At 45.7% G+C, this 23526-nt stretch overlaps 2 protein-coding genes across 6 annotated transcripts in view; one reads left to right on the forward strand and one right to left on the reverse strand.

The window, feature by feature from the left end:
* The window catches only part of ARSG (arylsulfatase G), a 120255-nt gene that overhangs the window by 6046 nt on the left and 90683 nt on the right, over nucleotides 1-23526 (forward strand). The window contains exon 1 of one of the 5 annotated variants that reach the window (XM_053655581.1): nucleotides 15953-16176. The exons of 3 other annotated variants lie outside the window; for them this stretch is intronic. The gene's annotated coding sequence lies outside the window, so the exon portion shown is untranslated. Of the gene's footprint in view, nucleotides 1-15952; nucleotides 16177-16483; nucleotides 17081-23526 lie in introns of those variants that run through there. One more of the 5 variants, XM_053655570.1, reaches the window with a different exon arrangement.
* SLC16A6 (solute carrier family 16 member 6) lies at nucleotides 200-15872 on the reverse strand. The gene is made up of 6 exons (XM_037128095.2): nucleotides 15689-15872; nucleotides 8722-8960; nucleotides 6970-7113; nucleotides 6295-6423; nucleotides 3521-4336; nucleotides 200-2414 (listed from the first exon to the last, which is right to left on the reverse strand). The coding sequence occupies exons 2-6, from the start codon at nucleotides 8951-8953 to the stop codon at nucleotides 2164-2166; spliced, it is 1572 nt and encodes a 523-aa protein (XP_036983990.1). The 5' UTR covers nucleotides 8954-8960; nucleotides 15689-15872; the 3' UTR covers nucleotides 200-2163.

Consider the following 23526-nt stretch of genomic DNA (forward strand, 5'->3'; position numbering starts at 1 on the left):
CTACCATAGTATTATTTCATTCATGTATTTCTCATCCAAGAAGTAAGTTCAAATAAGTTCCAAATATTTCTTGGAAATGTTTATGTGTCTCTAGTAGAGTTAAAAGATTTTTCAGGGAAGAAGTTGTTTTTATAACTTTCATGGGATCAAACAACGAATGCTGAGGAGTCAATAAAAAAAATGAGTCAGTCTCTTTAAATAAAAAAGCCATACATTTATTGCAAATCTAGAAGTACCAGAATGTCTGTAGTATAGAACAAATCAGCAATCCTGTTTTAATTTTCTTCCAAACATTTAAAACCTTGATTACTGACAAACTGAAATTGGCATACATTTTTTTCATGCAGTTAACAGAATGGACATAGAGCACACAGCTCAGAAATCAGTTATAAATATTAACCTGTATTTAACATTCATAGTAAAAATTGTTATAAAGTGCTGAAGTCATGTAGGTTTGCAACACTGCCACAGGCTCAGAGTCCTTCTCCAGCAGTGACAGATCTGCTACAACCACCTTGTTTTAGGCATGTCTTCATTTGACGGACACTTTATCATGTCCTGCTGTCCCATCCTCCCCAAATATTTACAGATTGTCCTATTTCTATGGCTGATAAAATGCTGTACAAAATATAGCAGGTGGGGATGAACTATGCCACTTTCATTTCAGTGCAGAGAAATATTCAAGCTTTGTGTACCTGTAACCAGACTAGGCTTGTTATATTGTTTCCCCCTGAGTTGTCATAAATTAACAGTAAAGATGTATAAGGATGGAGCAGCAAGCATTGACTGTTACCTGTAGTGAGATTCAGTATGGAGGAGTAAGGAACCCACCTGTTATCCTCACATTTGCCTTCTACAAAAAGTAGCTAAAATGCGAAATACTATACAGGTAGTGTAACTGCAAGAAACCAACAATGACCAGTGAACCTGAAAACTCTGGCAACTTAGAGCAGTCAAGATTTATGTACGATGTGAACTGCAGCTTGTAACTCACGACAGTAAAATAAATGTCCCTGCTGCCCCATGTAAAATACAGAGATGCTCCAGCAGTTAGATGTTTCCTTTTTTTAGATCAGAAATGCTTCAACAATTCAATGAAATAGAATTCTGATCAAAGAAGATCCTCAAGTATTCATAGGTGATAAAACATCATTTAAAAATGCTAAGGCAATTTGCTCTTCATTATTTCCCCCCTATAAGTAGCACATGTTGCCTTTAATCAAATTGAAGAATCATTACAACTTGGTCTTTAGGGAGTAACTTACAAGAGTAGTATTCTTTGAGGCATTTAAAAGATTGCAGAAGGGAGGTAAAAATGCTGCTTGTGTCCCAGATTATATTTCTTTTGATTACTTTATTCATCCTAGAATAACTTAATAATAAATAGTGGTTTAAATTAAAGACACTACAATCACATACTTCTGAATAATTAAAAGCAACGGGAAATGCATTTTTGAATGTTATTCTGTATATTCTGTGTGAAATACTTCTGGTAATGACTGGCCATAAAAAAGAAGTGGGAGTCTTCACATTCATGAGTTTCAAGTTTATATATATAATATATATAATACATATAAATTTATATATATAAATTTGCCTTTATTAGCCAAATGTTTGGTCTTAAAGTGTACTTCATTTCCATTGACTATTTGGATTATTAAGAAGCTGTAAGTTTTCAGTGTAAACCTCAAGTATTTTTCAAAGGGTTTTAAACAATCTGTTTATATTTCTGAAAATGAGAAACGTTAAAACGGATTTAAGATTTTTTTTGCGCGGCCAATTTCATCGCAGTGACCTGGGCGCGAGAGCCGTGTGTCACGTGGGCGAGCTCCTAAAACCACTTTGCCGATCGATGTCACTGTTTTACAACTGGAACGTGAACCACAGTACTTCTATGTACCTCTGTATCGCTACAGAGTACAGCCAGATTTACGTATGGAAGAGTGTTTGGTTGTTTTTGTTTTGGCTTAAAGAATAAGCAAAAAGAAAAAAACTTAAAAAGAAAGAAAAGGATGTTGGTAGTGGTGCCCATGTATACAGTCCCTTCAAAATGCTGTTTCGAAAGTGGGCGGAGTGGCCGGCTCCTCTCCACCACCGCGCCCCCAGCACAGCGCTCCCCCCGCCAACCAGCCAACAGGGTGGCTGCTGCTGTATGAGCGCTTATCATACTGGCTCCAATTTCACTGGAACTTTATGCTCATTCTTCCCAAGGTCCATTTCAAGAAAGTCTTCAGGTATGTCTTGTAAAGCTCTCCCACGGTAACTCTCCGCCTTCGCTTCGCCTGCGCGGTGGTGCTGGCACAGTCCCTTTTTACACGGTCTGACAAGCGCGAGGCACACGGCGGCCACGGACATACCAGCGGCGCAGGAGTAGAAGGCTCTGCTGTATATCTTACTGTGGTCCACCAGCAGACCTGGGAGGAAACATTCGCGTGTTAGCGGCACGGACAGAAACCCTTCTCACCCAGGCTCCCACCAGGGTCAGAGGCTTCTCTGCTTCTTTGCTTTCTTTGTTTCATCTTGTTTCTCTAAAGAAAAGACGTGCTGAAGGTAGGAATCTTTTCTAGACTGTGGGGGGCTGGGGGAAGAACTAAATCAGACAAACGTGCAGCATGTTTATTAGCAGCTGAGAAAACCCTGTTGCCGAAATGTCTGCATGGGCTAATCTGTCCTACTAGAGAATCTAGACATGCTTCTTTGAAAAGGCAATATCCTTCAGACAGGGAGGGGAGAGCGCTATTATTTTCACTTGGGCTCATTTCAGGTATCTTTTAACATGGGTCTATCGTAGTAATATCTTTTACTACGATTTCCAGTCATGGTAACTTCAAGGACCCATTTTCAGGTCTATGGTGTGAAACAGCCATGACCTTTCTACAAGGAAACATTCTGTAGTACTCAGCTGAGTAAATGCAGAGAGTCCCGCTCTGTGCTCAGTTCCCTAACACCTAAGGAGGGAAGGTGACTTCTCAGTCCCTAGGTTCTGGTTATTCTAAGCCAGAGGACAACAAGAGTCATAATCCATGGGTCTCCCTCCAGTATTTTCTAAGGCAGGATGGTACGAATGGCCAGGGCAGCTTGCACTGCAGAGTGACTTGGTCACCGATTTATCATTTGACCATCGGCTCACAGTCTTTCACCTTCAATTTCCTCACATTTAAATCAAGAGAGTTGCTCAGGTCATCTCTAATTCTGCCAGCTCTATAATTCTATGAAAGTATTAAAATCAGTATATTTTTAAATTAGACTTGAACAGGAAGCTACCACAGTTAATAAGGGAATATTAAACATTATAGATTATATCATCTATATTACGGTACCTACTTTATAATATGATATGATCTCCATTTACAGCCTAGGAAGCTACCTCCAGTCCTTCTTAATAATATTCTTTGCCCTAAACAGTGTCATCCTGAACTAATATGATTCAGGTCCAGACCTGTCCAACTCTAAATTTAAAAAAAAAAGTGGGGAGAGTATAGTAGACAAGGATTTGGACTGTGTGTATTTTTTAAGTTACCTGCAAGGGGTGGTCCAGCCAGCGCTGCTATACTCTGAAGAAAGACATAGACCCCGGCAGCAGAAGACATCTTCTCAATTCCTGCAACATCATCTTCCGCCAGCAGTGGAATGTGGGTACCTGCTACTGTTCCGATCATAACACCAAAAAATATGCTACAGGACATTAAACCCCAGAATTCAGTAGCAAAAGTAAAGGCAAACAGAGAGACAGTCAGTAAGATGACGCAGATGAGCTCGATGTAGATCTTACGAATGGGCTCTCTGTTGAGGACCAGACCAGCGCCAATTCTTCCAAAAACTTCAGCAATTGCCATTGTAGACAACAGAAAAGCAGCACGGTCCTCTTCAATATCCAGGCTGATGCCCAAGGGAATGATGTATAAGGAGGGGGCAAAGAATCCCAATGTCGCAAAGAGACCAAATAACGCATAACAAATGAAGCTTTTCTCTCTCAAGACTGAGAAGTCCAGCAAGGGGGCTTTATCATCGCCGTGCTTGGGGCTGGTCTTCTCCGCGACCTGCTGAACATCGGCCTTTGGCTCCAGTTCCGTGTTAGCATGACTAGGCACATTTTTAGGTGAGGTAGTTAGTTCTACTCCTGAGTCAATGGAATCTATTGAGGTGCGTGTTTTCTCATTTTCAAGCATGTACTGTACTTCTTTCGGATTTTCGTGTCCAGTTATTTTCGGTGACCCTGGTCCTCTGATTATAATTGGTCTCAGCAGTGCCCCGCAGATGACAATGTTTAACTGTAGCAGGCCCACGAGGAGGAGACTGTATCTCCAGCCGATGTTTTCCTTTAGGGCCGTGAATGCTTGGGGAGGCAGGAGGGAAGCCGAAATAAAAAGGTAAGGTCAGACAGTGGTCAGGAATATGGACTTAGATTTAGAATGAATTTTTTAAACAAGTTACTCAGCAGTGTGCATGCAGTCAACCTGTGCTATTTATCCTTTATTCTAGGTTTGGGTGCTTTTAGGAATCAACATGGAGAGAATGTGCATAATGATTACATATAAAACAAAAAATTTCAGCCCAGGTCTTCAAAAGAGTTTCAGGGGGTGCATTTTGCCAGGTAGAGGCAAAAGAAGTGAAGTAAGTTTTTGACCTACATCACAGTTCAGCACACAGTGGCCTGCAGGTCAAATCCAATTCTCTGCCTCTTTTTGATAATAAAGCTGGACTGGAACACAGCCACGCTCATCTCCAGCTGCTCTGGGGATGTAACCGCAGAGCTGAGTAGTTCTGAATGAGACTTCTAGTACATGAAGCCTAAAATATTTACTCTCTGGCTTTTTAAAAATAGAATATCCAACCTCTGAGCTAGAGCATAATACATCCAGTCATTCAGTCCTTAGTAGTAATGCATTAACTACAAAATAAACTGAGTCTAAAAGCTCAGTGATTATCTTAGAATGAAATGATACAGTTCTCCAGTTTCTACTTTGTGTAATGCCCTTAAGCACCTGAGTCCTCCTCCTTCCTGCCAGTTAGCTGGGTCCCCAACTGCTGACCAGAGGCAGCCTGGAGGGTGGGCTGGGTACCCAAATGTGAGGTTGGGAGGGGAAGGACCAAAGGAAGCCCAGAGGTCCAGTGACAGTAGGAAAATTCAGGCCTCGTGAGAGCTTTCAGTACCCTTAGAATCACCCCAGAAGGTAAATGATGTTCACTGGAACTTCATTTTACCACATTCTAGCTCCTTGAGCGCTGACAGTCAGGTACGAGAGATACGGCACTTTGGTTATACCCAGAATATAAGCCCTGCATTCCTGGGGGGCTCCACTTACTTTTGTAGCTTTGCTCACATCGGTTGTCCCCCTACTCATACGGATTAGCTAGAATTGTAAACATTTTAGGCTTGGATATTTTGGGTGCTTTATACACACTTGGCAATAATGGGTCTAATTTTTTTTCCCTCTGATAATTTCTTGAGTCCTGTCAGGAGCCAGGGTTATGTCTGGTGCTAGAGAACAAAGCTCACCAAAATGCAATTTCTACTTTTTGAGCACTCAGACTACGGATTCTCCCCTCCATTTGATTTCAAAAAGTTGGAAACCAGCAGAAAAGTGAAAAGAATGATACCAAATGCCTGCCTGTACTTTACCTGAATTCAACAATTAGCATTTTTCTCTCCCTGTACATTTTTATGCACTCATATTTTCATTTTTCCAAACCACCCAAAAAGCTTCAGACACCATGACTGTCACCCTGGAACACTTCTCCATGGGTACCCTTTGAACAAATGCAGGCCACTGACACCTTTGTCAGAAAGGGCAGAGTGGGAAATGAGTCTGGGTCTCCAAGTAATCTGTCTACATTAGTGTAAGTTGCAAGTTAACCTTAAGATCGAAATTAAACCAGGGATAAGCATTTCACTGTGAGATCACGCCCACACACAGACAATAAAGCCGATTTTATGAGCACAATTTAAATGCACGTTGAAAATGGCTGTTTTAACAAAGGAGAGAAATAACAGTATGCAAATTCCAAACTGTTAATGGATGTTTCAAGGCTTGTTACTGTGTATACGCTGTGTATCTTCCTGCTTGTGTAAACTTGGACTAGGATTAAAATGTTTCCACTCCTAACATGGGGGTTAGGGAGGTTAGATCCTCAAAGTGTGCTGGGGAGGAGAAGGAAACACCCTTTCACTCTGCACACAGACTCCGTTCTCCAGCGGCTGACTGAGGGCAAGTCAGTGCAACAAGAATAGCTGAGGGGCTCCCCCTGCCCCACCGTTTCACCCGAACACACAGACTATTGCGATCTACCTACCCGGTGCAAAAGCAAACATAGCAAAACACTCTCCGGTGGAAGCGACTGCAGTGACCACGGAGCGTCTCTTGTCAAAGTACTGTGATAGAATGGTGACAGTGGGGAGAAAACTGAAGCAGTATCCCAAACCTGTGAAAGTCAGAACAGTGAGAACCACACACTGACTGAAAAGATGCATTCGTACATGTGCATACAACCTGTATCCATGCGTACATGTCCCGTCTCTATCTGTCTGGGTATCTCTGTCAGCAAGCACTGACTCCTTTTAAGGTGAAAAAAGTTTTCTCAGACCCTTGAGAATAAGCCCAGTACACTGCACCCTTCCCCTATAGCTTAGCATACTCAGAATCTGTTTTGGGAAATACCGGATAAAGAAATTAAAATCTTACTCTGTGAAAATGATGTCTTTTGTTGGTAAACTATCACTAAGGAGGTTTTCTTTCTCATCGGTAAATATTAAAAAATCAAGCAAAAATTCTTGGGCATCAAGAGCAGATTCTGATATCCCCTGGAATCTACACAGCCCTGTTCAAAACCGTTGACCTGGGACACTTAATTTTAAAGAAAGGAGGGAAAGAGAGAGAGAAATAACACTTCGGGGTTGAGTCCCTCCTTCCCCTCCTTGCCCTTCAAACCAGGTGTCTGGGAAACTTCTGAGCAGAGAGGAACACTCACCGGTGACGATGCCGATCGCAATGTACATGTGGTAAACCTCACGGGAAAAGGAGGCCACCACCATCCCCGTGCTAACCAGCACTCCTCCCGCCATCACCACCAGGCGGTGTCCGAAACGGTTGCTCAGGACAGCGGAGAGCGGCGCTGCGTTGAAAGAGCACAGCGTCACATTTTAACTTCCAGAGGCGTGTTAACTTCAATACAACTTTTTCTTTAAAGTCTTGATCATGGAAAGACAACGCTTCCTATGTAACACACAAGCCATTAGCTTTAACAAGATTCTCTCTCATTAAAAGTCTTGAAGATGGGGAGAGGATGTACATGACGTAACACATTTTATGCAATGGTTACTTAAGTCAGTTCAGGAATTACAGGTGGTCCTGGAACACCGTGGGTTTGAGCTGTGCGGGTCCACTTATGCTCAAATTTTTAAAAATAAATATACAGTCGGTCCTCCTTATTCTCAGGTTTTGCACCTGCAGATTCAAGTAACCATGGATCAATAACAGTATTTTCAGTCTGTGTTTGGGAGTCCGCAGATGTGGAGGGCTGACTGCATTGATTTGTGCCATTTTATATAAGGGACTTGAGCCTCCATGGACTTGGGTATGTGTGGGTGACCCGGGACCAATCCCCCGCAAGTACCAAGGGATGACTGTTAAGTTTTGGGGGAGTCAAAAGTCATACATTGATTTTTTGACTGCGGGTTGGAGTCCTTAACCCCTGCATTTGCAGTGGTCAACTGTATTTGAGTATTTGGTTAAACTGGACAATAGACTCTTTGGGCTCCTTAAAGAGAAAACCAGAGTAATGGTATAAAACTCATCTTATATTTTTATGTATGTATGTATGTATTTACTTTTAGAGAGATGGGAAGGAAGAGAGGGAGAGAAACATCAGTGTAGGGTTGCCTCTCATGCGCTCCTGACCAGGGACCCGGCCTGCAACCCAGGCATGTGCCCTGAGCGGGAATCGAACCAGCGACCCTTCGGTTCACAGGCCTGCACTCAATCCACTGAGCCACACCAGCCAGGGCTCATCTCTATATTTTTAAATGAAAGATCCTGAGTTACCGTGAGTGTCTATAAAATAAGATATGCATTATATTTGTTATTCTGTAATAAAAAATGGGCTTTCCTATGATTGCTCAAATGATTTTATTTCCTATACTTACTGCTCTGGATTCCTTTTTAACAAGTTCCACTTAGGGTCAAATTCTAGCATAGTTCCTCTTGACTTTTATGAAAATGATATGAAAGCACGGTAAATTCTCAGTTCTGCACACCAAATGGAGAATAGTGATGAGACAGAGGAACAGAGATGATTCTAAGTGGCCGATGCATGTACTTTATGAAGCTCCTATCTTTCTTCTTCATGTAGCCACATTTTCATGTTTCCCACATAAGCATGTTTTTGTGAAACCAGGGCCTAGTAGGCCAAGTGCCTTTGATGTTGCTTCTTTAAAAACAGTTATAACCCCACAGAACTGGGGGTTACTGCTGTCCTCCAAGTAATGTACAGCATCCTAAGAGTCTGCATACAGTAGGTATCTAATACATGTGTGTTAAATTGAAGGCAGTCAAGGCTGGCCAATAAAGCTCCTTTTTTTCCCCCTCAACCCCTTGAACATCCTATTACTTGAGACTTGAAAGTGCCAAGAGGTCAGAGAGGACATACATCACAAACACCCTCAGTGCCATTATGTAGTTAGGCAAATTAAAATATAGGGTTTAAGCTGAAAGATAGACTGACCTGTAAATGTTAAAGTAAACACACATATTGATATTATCCATGAGATCCTGCTATTAGATTCCTCGAAACTGTCCATTAAGTCATTGAAGAAGACACCAAATGACTTGATGACGCCATAGGTAAAGACTTCGATGAAGAAAAAAGACACAGCGACTGCCCAGCCCCACCCTCCATCAGGCACTTGAGTATAAACATTGGCTCTGGAACACAGCTGTGATTTCTTCTCGGTCATTCTTAATCTGAAATAAAAGGTGAAAAAGGAAATCAGACCAGTAAGAGCACGAAGGCTGCTGATTCTAACATTCTTTAGCCAACATGACACATAGGAACAACTTACTGCATTTCTTAGTTTGATGAATATTTATATCACATGTAGTTAATATAAAGTCTTTGGGGGAATAAAGCATATAATGGAGCCCCCAAAGAATTTGGAAGTAAGACTTCCAAGCTGTGACAATTCAATGGGAAAACAAACAAACAGAAGGCATCAGGGAAGGTATTTAGATGCAGTTTGAAGGACAGAGAATGGCCAACAGACCAAGCATCAGCGATGACCTTGAACTTGAAGACAAGTGAGGTAAAGAAAGACTAAAGTGACCAAAAGGAAGGTTAACAGAAATGAAACCTTGAAGAAGTCAGGCTAGGAGGCAAACACTGGCGGCACATCTACCACCTTCCACAGGACTAAGTGTCTGAGACGCCCTTTGCCTCTGTGCCTGATGCCTCTGACCATTCAGATTATCCGGCTACTTCTCTCGGATCCCATTTCCCACGCGGCAACTTTATGATTATGATCAAGGCCCCATGTGGCTGGACCGCCACGAACTATGAACTATAAGAACGGGACTATAAATCTAAACGTGGAAATTGTCTTCTAGGGGTTTGGCATGAGGAAGTGCCAAGATTGATCACCTGTTGATGCATTAGCAATTGAATTTCCATGCACGCTGCAAGTACTACTCTAGAACATAGTGACCAAATAAGGCACCGCCAACTTGTGAGGCCTAGTCGGCCAGTTAACTTAACCTCAAGTTACCCCTGACCTCACTAGGCTTTCCATTCAAACTGAAACAAATGTCAGAACAAGCTGACTTGTACCTTAACACCACTAAATAAGAGGTAACATTGTGTGGTCCTCTTAAAGGACCACTGGAAGGGGAGGTCCTTTAAGTCTTCTGCATTGGGCTGTAGCACATGAACACTGGTTTTCAGAGACTGCAATTACATCTACTTCCAAACAGTGATGTATGGTTTTAGCCCAACTAAAAATTAGTATCTATAATAATGAATCCATGGTTTTAAGGTATTAATTGCAATCCATCTTGAGTTTAAGAGTTCTCTGCAACTATACAATTGTATACACATGAGTGTTTAGGGTGTGTCTATATCCTTTCCATAGCCATTAAGTTATGTTTAAGTGCTAATGCAGGTTTTATTGATAAGTGCAGAGTAATCAAAAAATAACAGGACACAACCTCATCTTTCCAGTAGACTTGCCAATTTCTGGTATCAGGATCTGATATTTTGAATTTACTCTATAAATCTTAAAAAGCAGCAAATCTGACCCAAATGCATATGGTTCACTCTACTGATAACACCATTTCCACAGTAGCCTACTACTCTGAAAGGATGAAATGCTTGCTTTTTTAACCTGTTACTGTCAAGTACGTGGTTGCATAAATTTGAGCATAAGATGCTAAGTTCTCTGCAGCAAAGGCCTCTGCAGTTCCACAAGTGGTACTGAGTCATTCCTGACAGCAAATGGGAAGGTGGGAAGGGCAGTCAAAACAGCTCAGGATGTTAGCTGAGCAGCTACAGAGCAGCTGTCACTGCTGTTTCCCATCCTGGAAAGCAACCAATGTAAGACCTGAGCTGAGCCCTTCAGCAGATGAGCTTTTCACCAGGCCACTTCCTCCTCAGACTTTCAAAATTCATTCCCAAGATGAGGCAGCAGGAGCAGGAGGGACAACAGTACTGGACTTAAGATTCAGAAGAACACCCCTCCACCTGTCCCTAAAGAGGGGGTCAGGAGGAAAGGAGGGGAAGTGGGTGGACAGCTTACAACCCAGGTCCTCGGCCCTTAGCCCTTCACTTCCATCCCCTCCCAGGCCAGTGAAGCCCACCACTCCTTTACTAGTCTCTTAACTGGTCCCTCGTGTCCCATGAGTCATCTGAAATGCTGCACTGTTGCAACTTTTCTTTTTTTTGCTGAGTTTTGCAGTGGCTTTCCTCTTTCGGGATGGTAAAATCCACTGATTTGTCTGACTTTCTATGTCCTTCAAACTGAACCCCAACTTATCTTTGAACCCTTATTTCTTCCTTTTCTAAGACGACCCACCTGCCTTGGCCAAAATGGACTCCTCCTTGCCCTCCAGGGTCTAACCACCTTGCCTGTGGCCAGACCCTCTCCCCAGGCGGGGGAGCCCTGGATACCTAGTCCCTTTAAGGCCCAGTGCCATCAAAATCCATCTCCCATAATGCTTCCTTTGATCGACTCCATCTAAGGGGTTTTCTTCATGTGACAGGTATCATGTAATAATTAGGTATTATTTACTTTAATGAGTCTCTTATTTGGTCAATTAAACTTTAAGCTCACAGAAAACAAAATCTGGGTCTATATCTCTCTATATGCCCTGTCCTACCCCAACCCCAAGTACCTTGCATGTAACTCTCCCCCCCCCCCCCAAAAAAAAGTACCTCTTGGTGCCAGGCCCAAAGCTAGGCCTCGGGAATGCTATAATGAAAAGACAGAGATGGTCACTGCCTTTTTGGACTTCAATGTTTGTTGACGGATATAAGAAATGTGAAGACTGAGATGCATTATTTAAAACTGTTCTGCCACATCCTTCGAGAGTTCAGCACACTCAGGCGAGCAGAACTGTCCAAGGCCATGTTGCCATGATCATTCTAACCTAGAAGGGTGTGCATAAGATCTCAGGGTCTTAACAGAGGGCTCAGGACTAACCTGAATATAAGCATTTTGGGCTAAAGACAAAATACTGGGATAAAATTCATGATGTCCCAAAGAGACAAATGGAATCTCTCTTTGGCCTAAAATCACTGCAGGATGAAGACAGAGTCTTTTTGTTGGCGCCCATCTAGCCTTCCGTGACGAGCAGGACTAGACCGTGCTCTTTGTACGAGGCTGTGTCTATCTGCCCATCATCAGAAGGCTCAGAGTCAGGCCACCAGTGCAGCTCTGGTGAGGGGCGCCCATCCCTCCTCCTCTGCCTGTCCTGACAGTGGTTCTCACGTGCATAATCGGTGGCCTTAGGGTTCACCTGTAGCCCCAGAATGGACTTGGAATTACAGAATGTTGGAGCTGAATGGGAATTTGGACCTCATCTTGTCCATTTCTTTGTCCAATGCGGCTCATTCTGAAAAATGGGAAAACTGAGCCCCATAAAGGTGAAGGGACTTGACCAAAATGTTCTAGAACCGAATCTCCTGCCTCCCGGGCCCTGCTGTTATCAGCCCCCAGGGAGGGGGACCTTTTATATATCGATTGTGAGAAAAAGATTTTTTTCCTTCAAAATAAAAGCTCTCTTGGCTTCTGTACATAAAGAGAGGGGTCCATGACCGGATTCTCCAGCTACCTGTGTGACCTTGTGAAAGTCACTGCACCTGTCTGGGCCTGAGCTCCTCATTAGTCATTAGTCACAGATTTTCTGGAGAATCTTTGAGGCTCCACCCACCTTTAACAGTGGTTGTCTCTGACTATTCCGTATTCGGCACAGAGTTTTATAGCTCACCTGATTCCTCAGGCCAGAGCTGGCAGCCCAAGGAGACCAGGGAGCTGGGAAGAAGGTGTACATGCTACATGGTTCTTGGGAAGGTGGGTGAAAGGCAGCTGGACCTTGGCGAGACCCGATCAGCTAATCGGAAGATGGCAGCCTTTGTATCGCTCTATTTGTTTCCTTCCTGGCCCCCACCAGTGCATACAACTCCTTTTGTTTAAAATTTTGCTTTGCCTCTGGGTTATGCCCCTGAAGCTAGATCCAAATGTAATTTTCACCGGCACTCTTAGGTTTTTGGAGGACAGAAATCTTCTTGTTATTACAGAGAATACCATAAAGCAAAGATGAACCCCCTGCCGAACCCAGCCCTACTTTAAAGCTTATGACTTTATCTTCTGAAAGCATCTTACGTCCTACTAAATTTAGCTTTGAAGATAAGACCACAGGATAGAACGATAATAGGATCACCTGGTTTCCAAAACACACTGGAAACTAATTTCTATACTTTGCGTGTCTGACCACACAAGGCCGGCACCTACAGGGTGGGTAGCAGCTCTGTCCAGACCCACTGCCTTGGCAGCACACGTGGCACCTGCTGGGCACCTGCTAAGTTCACTAAGCAAATGATGAGTCTTGGGGTGCTCCTGCGCAATGCACTGCTCTGTGCTTAGAAAAGAGTCGAGTGAGGAAGTCCCTGACTGCAGAATAAATGCTTTTCTGGACTGGTCTCCTTTCCTTTTTTCTATTCATTAAGCAAGCCACCTGGCTCAAACTGTTGGACTCTATTCTACAAAGCAAGAAACTAAGGTCTGAATTTTGAACTTGGTTACTTAGAAAAGCCTCTATAGAGTCTGGAATAAGGAAATATCTGTCCATTTTGCTTTTACAGTCATGTAAACTTATCTGATGAAAAGGGGTATCAGTTTACTATGTGGGGAACTAACTGGTGAGGCCAATGAGTGACTCGTTTTGGGTGAATCGCTTTGCTCCTGGATGGTCAGTGTCCTCAATAGGTAAACAATGCAGATGGACTAGATGCCGATGACCTCAGATCTCTTTCTGCCCACAGCAGCTGTAATTCTCATATGCTTTGACCCTGACTTGCTCTAAGCTATCCTTTAATTTTTTTGACCCCTGTTGGGTCCTCTGACATAAAGCCCTCACGTGGGTTTGTCTTTCTGAAGCCGATCAGCATTATCTGTAAAGTTGTTTACAATCTCCAGGAAATCACTTGGTCCCTAAATCCCATCATCTGCGAAGCAAGGGTTAGACATGGCAGGCAGGCAGTTTCTTGAACACTCTATGATTCTGAATGTGGGTTCCTAGCTGCCGTCTTGTCTTCACCCTAATGCTCTTCCAAAGGAAGGATAACCAAAAACACTCGGCAGTTTGGAGTACATCCTATGAGCATTCGGTTGTCTTAACCTAAAATAAATGCGTATTCTGCCAAAGCTTGCTGAGCTGCTGTGCCTGGGAATTTCACTGTGATTTGATTGGTTGAGAAAATATTTGACCTGGGGGCGTGGAGATTATAAAATATTGGGTTATTATAGACCATCAGACTGTGAGTCCAGGGTCAGTTCAGAGTATAGTTCAAAATGCAAGCTTTGGACAGAAATGCTGGTAGCTGCTGGTACAAGCAAAGCCTAGGCAATGAATTCATTGCCAGTATCCATTCCTCTTAAAGGCGTAGTAGCCTGGTAAGCTTTCTACAAGTTGTTTCAGGCCCCATTTGTCAAAATCAGTCTCTATTTAAGTGAAGTTCATTTGAATTCTCTATTTAATGCCCCCACCCCGCCCCAAACCTAACCTGTACAGCTGCCTCAGCAGCTTGGAATCACTGGATACAACCGGTTCGCCCATTTTACCAGACCATGATGTTGAAACCCGAGCCCCTAATTTGAGTGTCCTCCTCAGGAGTTCCACTGAGGAAAGTCCTCCTTGGGAAACCACAGAAGTAAAGCTCAGGGTTAGTGTGCTCATTAAGGCAGGGGGAACTTTCCCACTTGGCTACATTGTTTCCTTACGTACTGTAACTCTCTACCTTGGCCCCCCTTCCCTTCATTATGAGAAGAGATATTTCTGTATCCGCTAGGCAGAATGTACTGTTGACCCCCCCAAAATGCCTTTTAATTGTGCTTGGGACATGGGGAGATGCATCACTTAGAGATTTCCGCATAAGCACTTGGTATTTTTTGCAAACAAATCACTTTTTTTTTTTATTAAGATTTGCACACCAGTAAGATTGCTGAGAAATGTCCTTCTCCAGGACAGAAACCATCTCTTTCGAGAAAGAGCCGACACGGAGCGCCTAGCAGTGCAAACAAAACTAGCTTCCAGATTGATAAATTGCAATTGCTCTTCCCCAGTTGGCTTTGGGGAGCTTTTTTCTAACACTCCTGTATTTGGTGACAGTTTTTAAAAAGCCACCTCACAAACTTGGGGTTGGTGGAGGTTTAGTTAGTTGTTTTCTTTCTTTCTTTCTTTTTTTTTAGAAGAAAAAACCGAGAAGGAAACAACCCATTTCCTCTGTAAAATCATCCTTCCTTGCTACATACAGAACTGCTCAGCTTCAGGGGCGCTTTCCTGCGGTTGGCAGCTCGGGGAACCTTAGAAGTTGAGCGGAGCAGGCTTCAGCCGCTGACAGCCCTGACCATTAAGGTGCAGGACCTGCGCTCTGCAGGGAAATGCCTGTTTTCCCCCGGGGGAGGGGGGTCACTCTGACGCCCTGGTTGCGAACTCTGGGTGAGAGATACATGGAACCCCACTTTCCCTCTCACAGCCTCAGTGGCCAACCCGCGTGTGCGCGCGAGCCTAGGGAAGGTACCTCTGACGTTTGGCACTTGGGACGCGCAGGCAACTCCAGGCGGAAAATCCGTGCAGGCGCCGAACCCCGCGTCCCCGACTAGCCCCGGGGTCTGGAGCACCTAATCCCGAACTAGACACACTCAAAGGCCAAGCCTGACTTTAGGTATTTTCTGGACACAACTGTACCAGGGTCAAGATCATTCAACTCTCAGTTGCCCACACTGACGAGAGCGCTTCATCCCAGTGGCCCCGAGCGTTCCCAACTGTCAGAGAATATTTTTCAGAATAACCTCTCCAAAATGTTAAGTGCTCTCCTCCGCCTCCCACAACCCACCAAGCAAAAAAGCTCCTCACACATTAAAATAAAAACCCACACCCCATAATCAAAGTTTGAAACACGTAAAATAATAAAACCAACTCACCAAGTTAGAAGGGCAGAGAATAAACCCCAAAAGGCTCCCAATAAGGCGTAGGCTCGGCCTCCCCTCCTTATAAGCCGCTGGGTAACATGAGAAAGGTTTAACTCCTTAGGGCGTGGGCCTGAGCCTATCGCAAGTTGGTTCAGGAGGGTGTCACCGGCGCCCGCCTGCAGCGCCCCGCCCAGGCCCCCCACCTATTCCCGCGCCTGGGGCACCCCGGCCGCACCCTCCCCCCGCCCCCCACCCGCCTGCGCCCGGGTCGTGCGTGCTGCTGCCCGTCTCCCGGCCCCGTGTCGCTGCCTCTCTCTGATCCTATACCGGCTGCAGCCGGTCTCTGCCGGCCTCGGGGGCGCGCCGCCGCCGACCATGTGCTGCGAGCGCCGCGAGCGCCGCGGAGGAGGGGGCCTGCCAGGAGCGCGCGCGCTGGCCCACGTGTACCCGGTCCGCACCGGGCGCGCGCCCGTTCTGAGCCAAGCTGGGGGTCACGGAAGGTAACAGCGTCGCCGTCCCGCGCGGAGCAGCTCCCGCCAACGCTTCCCGGGTCCTGGGCGCGTCGCCGGAACCCGGCGGGGCTTTGCGCGCCTGGCCCGGTCAGACCCCCGGCGTTCTGCCGCAAGTGGGGAAAGCGGACTTGTTTGGGGGGCGTCTGCACTCTTTCGCCGAACACTCCCAGACGAAACCGCGCAGGGTCCTCTGCCTGTCTTCCTTTTTGCAGCCCTAGCGCGCTCAGTCCCACCCGCATCCTGAGAATTTGGGGGTGTGGATGAGGGGCCCTGGGGATAGTCCCTCGCAGCGCGTGCGGCTGTAGCGGCTCCGCGGACAGAACAGGTTCTTTCCAGTTTGAGTGCGAGCTGCGCGCGCGGCGCCGCGGTCCCCAAGTTCCTCCTCCGGGGCCCACTTCCCCCCAGTTTCGTTAACTCGTGCACCCTTACAGTTCCCGTTCCGGGAGGGCGGAAACAAGTGTCGCAGTGGCCCCAGGGAGCTGGCGGCCGGGCTGCTAAGGGTGTCCAGCTTCCCCCCTTTTTTCTGCAGTTGCAGCATCCGTGTTGAGCGAAGGGATGTGAGCGGCGGGGCTGAGTCAGCATCCCCTGCCGGGGGCGCACGCGTACCGTCCTCCCCCGGCGGAAGCCGAAGTCCACACAGGTGTGTGGCTGCCTAGCCCACAGGGAGCCTCTTGTAACGAGGGACCCGGTCGTTTAGGGAGTACGTGCCCCTCATCCGAAGTTCTCGATCCCAAGGGCACCTTGAATTCCGAAGATCATGTACGGGGGAAACCTCAGTTACCAACGGTCCTTTGGACAAAGCGGTGTGTCCGATTCCGGGGGTTTCGGAGCCTGCAGGGACGCAGACTGTTTTCCAGTGCCCACCCCATGTCCGTTTGGGACTTGCTCGGAGGTAAAGACCTTATTCTCCGTATTCCCCTGTCGACTTGGCATGGGCTACTCTCTTCATTGGGGTTCGGATATTGTTCTGATGTCAAACTGGAGAGACCCCATTCTACGAGTGCACGCACGGGGAGGTCGCCACCGGGAGGAGTGGGCAATCCGAATTTCAATAGAAACCTCACTTTGCTCGCTGCCCGATCTTCCTCAGGATTTGGGGGTCGTGTCTACTGGGTTAAATTTAGCTGTTACTAAGGTCCGGCGTGGACTAGGTGGGGGCAGGTATGCTGGTGTAAAGTGCTGCCTCAAGGCCAGCCCCGTACAGCCAGGGGACACTGATTAGCTTCGCAGCCTTCCGAGATGGGTGGGAGTAATTCAACTTTGTAGAGCGCCAACTTCCCAATCTGTAAAAGGGGGACAATGGTGGTGCTACCAGAATGGAAAGGTTTCATTTATGATGCTCGTACAGTTCAGATCAAAGTATCTACAGCAAGCCCTCAGTACCCATTAGTTCTTACTGTTTTATTATTTGTGGCTGACTCCTCACTTACCCTGAAAGCGATATTTTTCCCCCGAGTTGTTTTGTGAAGAATCCACACATAATGATATGTGGAAACTGATTGTAATCCCTAAAATGCAAACCCCGAGTGGACAGACTGTAGTGTAATCTTCGACATTTAGGATCTTACAGAGCATTAGGACCCATCACTGCATTCAGTATGGAAACACCATATTTAATATGGCACAGTACTGGTATATTTGAGTGTTGCTTAAGAACCTGGTAGTGCGGACCAGCAGTGAGAACCCAGTGAGTCCGAGCAGGTGAAGAGAGGTCTTGGTGCCTCTGTTTCTGGATTATAAATATTAGAGGAAAAATGGCTGAGAGCTCGAGAGGCGAATGAATGACTCCCCCCTGGAGGGGAAAGTCACTTCTGAGAATTTTACCATGTGAAGCAGCTGGCTGTTGGAGTGACAGAACCGTAATAATATAACAACAATAACGCAGTATCACTGTCCTTTTCATTAGAGTTTTTACAGGTTTGCTCTGTTCCCAACTTAGTTTTAACCCCATCATCAGACCCAGGCAGCTGACACTCACCCCCATTTTATGGGCAAGAACTGCTGAGGCACAGAGCACTGGAGGCATTTGCCCGGGGTTGCCACACTGGTAGACACACTGGCCCGCTCCGCAAGCAGAGTTCATCTAGAGTACATCTGCCACTAGTGTCTGGAAAACAGCGAGTAGGCTGGGAAACCCTGCCTTGCCAGCTGCACAACAGTGACTTTTGCCTGTCTGGTTAGAGGCCACCTTCACCCCGTTCCCTCAGTCCTAGTGAGACCAAGCAGGAACACCCTGCTTACTTCACTCCTGGGAACCCAAAGAAGGGGAAAGCACTGCATTGCCATGGTGATCACCCTCCTCACCCCCAAACAAAACTAACTTGTTTAGTTCGAAAGGCGAACAAAGGAACCTTTGGAGTTGGGAGTACAGAACCAGAAAAATTAGGAAGTTAAGGAAAGGGTTTCATCTTCCTTCTCAGTCTCTCCTGTTGGGTCCCTTCTTTTACAGTAGGCAAGGCTGTAGTGACGCCCTTAAAAAGTCCTTCAGCATCTTCTCTGGAAATCAGCGGCTGTGAGAACCATCCCCATTGCTCTCTTTTCTAGGCATCTTGCTTAGGGTCATTTGCATGAAAACAGATTCTTTTGTGCAAAGCTGGCCTGCCTGTTCTCTGTCAACATTTATAGTCCTTCTAGTCTTCATGTTGGGTTGCCAGGCAGATATGACCCTGGCTTGCAAATAAGCTCACTGCTTTTACCAGCCCGTGAGAACTTCAACTTGGGGTAAGTATATTGAAAGGAATCTTGTCTGGAGCGCAGAGGGGGAGCAAGCCTGCTTTTGAGGGCTCGGTTTTCAGAGCAGCCAATGAAGAGGGGGAGCATTGGAGGGGCCTTCTGCAGGAGTCCTTGACTGCCCAGAACATCATCCCTCCAAAACTTGATTGTCTGAGAACCCACTGTGGCTCAGGCCTGGTGCCCTATTAGTCTTGCACTGCCGGCCTTCCCCTGCTCAACCAGAGCCAGGAATGTACTAGGGTGACCTGTTCCATCCGCAAAGGTCTCTGGGGGGGGGGGGGAGGAATGTTGGAATAGCATGTCAGGGAAATGGCCTCTCAAGTCGATATGTACCCGCCTCCAGTCCATCTTCTTAAAGACGCATTTGCAATAAAATTACTCTTAGTTGTTGTCAAATTTTATAATATATTTTAGTATAAATTATTACAGCAATAATTGTGATGATTCAGAAAGGATTTTTAAAATACTTGGAGTAAAGTGTAAAATATTAAATTTCAATTATTCACAATATCTCTTTCAGAGAAATAGGATAAGGTAATTAAATATTTTTGAGTGTAAAAGTGTATTGGGATAGAATGGAAATACAGTCTTGAAAAAAATTATATAAAATTTTCACACTGTGGGAAATGTGCTCATGTAATTACTAAATGAATGATGGTGGTTTTCAAATTGCTCTGGTGTTTATGTTACACTTGATACATTTAAAAGAGTGGTTTAAGAATTTTACTATAAAAATAACATTTACAAACACAACGGAAATGATATCTTTTGCAGTTATTTAAAGTTACAATGACACATGGAAGATAACGTAAAACTGAGTGGTGTGGACTGAATGTTTGTGACAACCGCCCCCTCCCCCCACTCCATCTCCAAAATCACTAAGTAGTCTAACCGCCAATGTGATAATATTTGGGAATGAGGTCTTTGGGAGGAATGAAGGTTAGATGAAGTCATGAGGGTGGGGCCCTCAGGCTTAGATTAGTGCCTTTATCAGAAGAGGAAGAGAGAATATCTCTCTCTGGAACCCCCCCTCACACACCCCCCAGGAAAGGTCATATGAGGATAGAGCGGGAAGACAGCTGTCCACAGGCCGAGCGTTCTCATTGGAACCGAACCATACTGGCATCCTGATTTCAGACTTCCAGCCTCAGAACTGTGAAAAAATAAATTTCTGTTGTTTAAGCCACCTAGCCTGTGTTACTTCATTACGTTAGCCTGAGCTGACCAATACAGAGAGCGTTTATTGTTTTTCCAGTTCTTTTAGAGCAGGGGTGTCAAACTTATTTGCACTGGGGGCCACATCAGCCTCGGTTGCCTTCAAAGGGCTGAATGTAATTTCAGCTCCTTGACAGTTAAGGAGTAGTTACATTTATACAGTCCTAAAATTACCTTCAGCCCTTCGAAGGCAACCACAGGCTAATGTGGCTTCCAGTGAACATGAATTTAACACCCTGTTTTAGAGGGTACTCGAGCAAAATCTTTGGAGATCACTGAGTGTGGTCCATATTAATTTTAGGACAAGAAAGATATATTTCCCGCCTTCATGGGTAGGTTCTCCACAGGAATATAAAATAAGCCTGAGAGTCACCAAAGTGCACCATGGGAGGCCAGGTAGGAATTATGTAATTTATCATGTAAGGTGTTATAAATGTAAGGTGCACGCGAGGACAGGCTCTGGAACCTGATCATGAATCCCAGTTCTGCCCTCACTGGCCATGTCACCTTGGGCAAACCCGTTCACCTCTCTAAACCCAGTCTGCTCATCTGTGGTGAGGGATAATGCCTGCTTCCTGGGCCAGGTGGAGTTTAGCCCTGGGTGGCTGGTTAACTGTGTTCGTATGTTTACGGAGTTTAGCAGCTTAGCATTGTGCTAAGGGGGAGAGGTGAGAGGTAACTACTAGTGTGAGAGGCAGGCAGGAGGGAGGAGAGAAGATGCTGGGTTTGAGGCCAAGGTCAGCTCCTCGCCCATGGCACGGGGGAGGTGGCAGTCTGACTTCCAGCACGCCTTGCCGTTTGGTGCAGTGTTGATGCCGTATCTCTGGGTGCATCTCCGGAGTAAGTTTTATTTGATTTCCACACTGCTGCTTGTTCCCAGACGCCTTGGTATGCAGAGTTCACCTACGGCTCCTGTTGTAGTGTTGTCTTCCTCTCACTGCCTAAAGAGAGAAAAAAAGCACTGCCTTGAAGAGGCAGCCATAAGCCATCCCGAGCCTCTTGGCAGAAGTCTTCAAAACAACACAACTCAAAATTCTCGAAACCGAGGGGTTTAAATTACATTGCTTTTAGGATAAATAGCTGTCTTAAACTTTTCTGTCACAGTTGTGGGTCATGAAATCTAACTGGAAACTATTGGAAAGTGCTGTGTTTGGGACCAGTAGGTTTCACTCGGATTAAACCAGGCTTTCTTTGGATCGTTTTTGGTGTTGCCCCACTCGTCAAGCTCCTTAAGGCCCCAGGAATAAAAACCTGCCCTCTTGCTATGTTTCCTGCCTAAAGGGAGATGCTGGCTTCCCCCGTCTTGTCCAAACATGAACAGCTCCTCCTGCTGTTCCCTGAACAATACGCAGTGTGAGGTTTCTGTTTTAACTCTTCAGAAGCAGTACACTTGGGCATTTCTAGACGAGTAGGGGATGATGACACGAAGAAGCTAGAAGGATGATGTTCCAGGACTGTGGTGTGGAGGGGAGGCACAGGGGGACCCTGCCCTGCCATGCTTGATGGAAAGCTGTGGTCTCTCTAGGTGAGTGTGAATGCTTAGTAAGGGTGGATGGCAGGCTTGGGTATAGGAAGCGCCCATCCTTCTGTCTTGCCCCATTGCTCCTCTATCCGGGCAGCGTCTGCTCATCAGAGTCTGCTCATGAGCTGGACTGATGGACTCCGTCGTCTCCCAGGCCACAAAACCACACCCCAGCAGATGTGGTCCCTCCTCTCGAAGTGTTGACTGTCTAGGCCAGAAGACGGGACACGTGTGTGATACTGACCCCAAACAGCATTTCAGCAAGTGAATTTTGCAAGCTGAGAATCTCAGAAAAAGGAGAACTTGCAAGGTCACCTTAGGTTTAGAAAGTGATGAGAGGAAGCTGCGCTTTCAGGTTGGGGTGGAACAGGCCTTGGCCATGGTTGTTCATGTGGATGCTCTCATTTGGAAAATTTTGATTGAACAGCCTCTGTGCCCAGAGCCGGTCTTATGCAGTGTATAAACCAGACATCCTTGCCTTAGGGGAATTTACATTGTAGAGTTGTGGACTTTTTTTTTTTTCCAGAATACTTCATCTGGTATCATGTACACATAGTTCTTTTGCATGTTTCTGATATTAAAATGTAATACCCATTTTCAGTTCACTTCAACAAAGGGAGATTTTCATCACGCTCGCCCTTCATCTCAACTTGACCTGTTGTATTGTCCAAGACCAGGTTTGCTGGTGGGCAGCCTGCCCTAAGGACCATGCCCACTATTCCCAGAGTCTGCCTGGGTATAGAGACCCTGCTCAGGTTTTCCCCAGTTGGGACGGCCAGCTGTGGGATTGGGTGGCAAGGACCTACAGTTTGGAGCTTTGAGACTGCAAACTGGAATGACTCTTTGCTTTCCCTTTGGACTTGCTTATGCACATGGTGTTTGGAGCTTCTACCTTCTTTGGGTTCAGAACCCAAGCAGAGCATGCTGACAAATAGTTGTGGAAAAGACTCAGCCCATAGCTGCAGGGAGCCCAGATTTCAGCAGTTATTTTACTTATTATTAATTTTATTAATGCTTTGGGCTTGCATAGTACTTTTTCAAACTCATACTTGCTGTCTCTTCATTCTGAAAACAGTCAAGAGATGGAATATAGCCAACATTTCTGAGCACTCGCTGAGAGCAGACACTTGGGTAATTTCATTCTCGTGTTTTGTTTCGCGTGGGGGGGAATTTACTTTGGCTTTGTTTTTGGGGTGAGTGGGAGAAACGGAGGTTCAGAGTGATTCAGTAACTTATCGCAGGTCACACAGCTAATGAATGACTGCTGAATCCTAGACATACGTTCTTCTGCAGGCAGGCCAACACACCACAAAAATCAGTTTCCCCAAAAGGCAGATTTTCCAAGTAATTGCTTCATTGGATTGAGCATTTTCCTCTCCACCTTTTGGTCTCATCCCTCTGTTTGCACCTGCTTCACCCTCAGGTGTTCTCAGATAAAAACTTACCTGGAATCTGTCTTAGTCTGCTAAGGCTGCCTGATAAAATACCATAACAGGATTAAACAACAGACATTACTTTCTCATGGTTCTGGATGTCTCCTGTGAAGGTGCTGGCTGGCTGGGATCCTGGCGAGAGCTCTCATTTTGGCCTTCAGACAGCCGCCTTCTGACTGTGTCCGCACCTGTTGGAGACAGCAAGCTTTCTCCTGTCTCTTAAAAGGGCACTAATCCCATTGTGAGGGCCTGACCCTCATGACCTCATCCAACCGTGATTACCTCCCAGAGATTCCATCTCAGACACCATAACTTTGGGGGTTAGGAATGAACTTATGCACTTGAGGAGTACACAGACATTCAGTCCAAAACAGAATCCAACATACTTCATTGGAGAGGTGGAACAGATCTGGGGAAAGCGTAAGTCTGCAAAAA

Source organism: Artibeus jamaicensis, unplaced genomic scaffold, assembly GCF_021234435.1.
Source record: "Artibeus jamaicensis isolate MK-2021 breed Jamaican fruit bat unplaced genomic scaffold, CSHL_Jam_final contig_1998, whole genome shotgun sequence".
NCBI classification, from domain to species: Eukaryota; Metazoa; Chordata; class Mammalia; order Chiroptera; family Phyllostomidae; genus Artibeus; species Artibeus jamaicensis.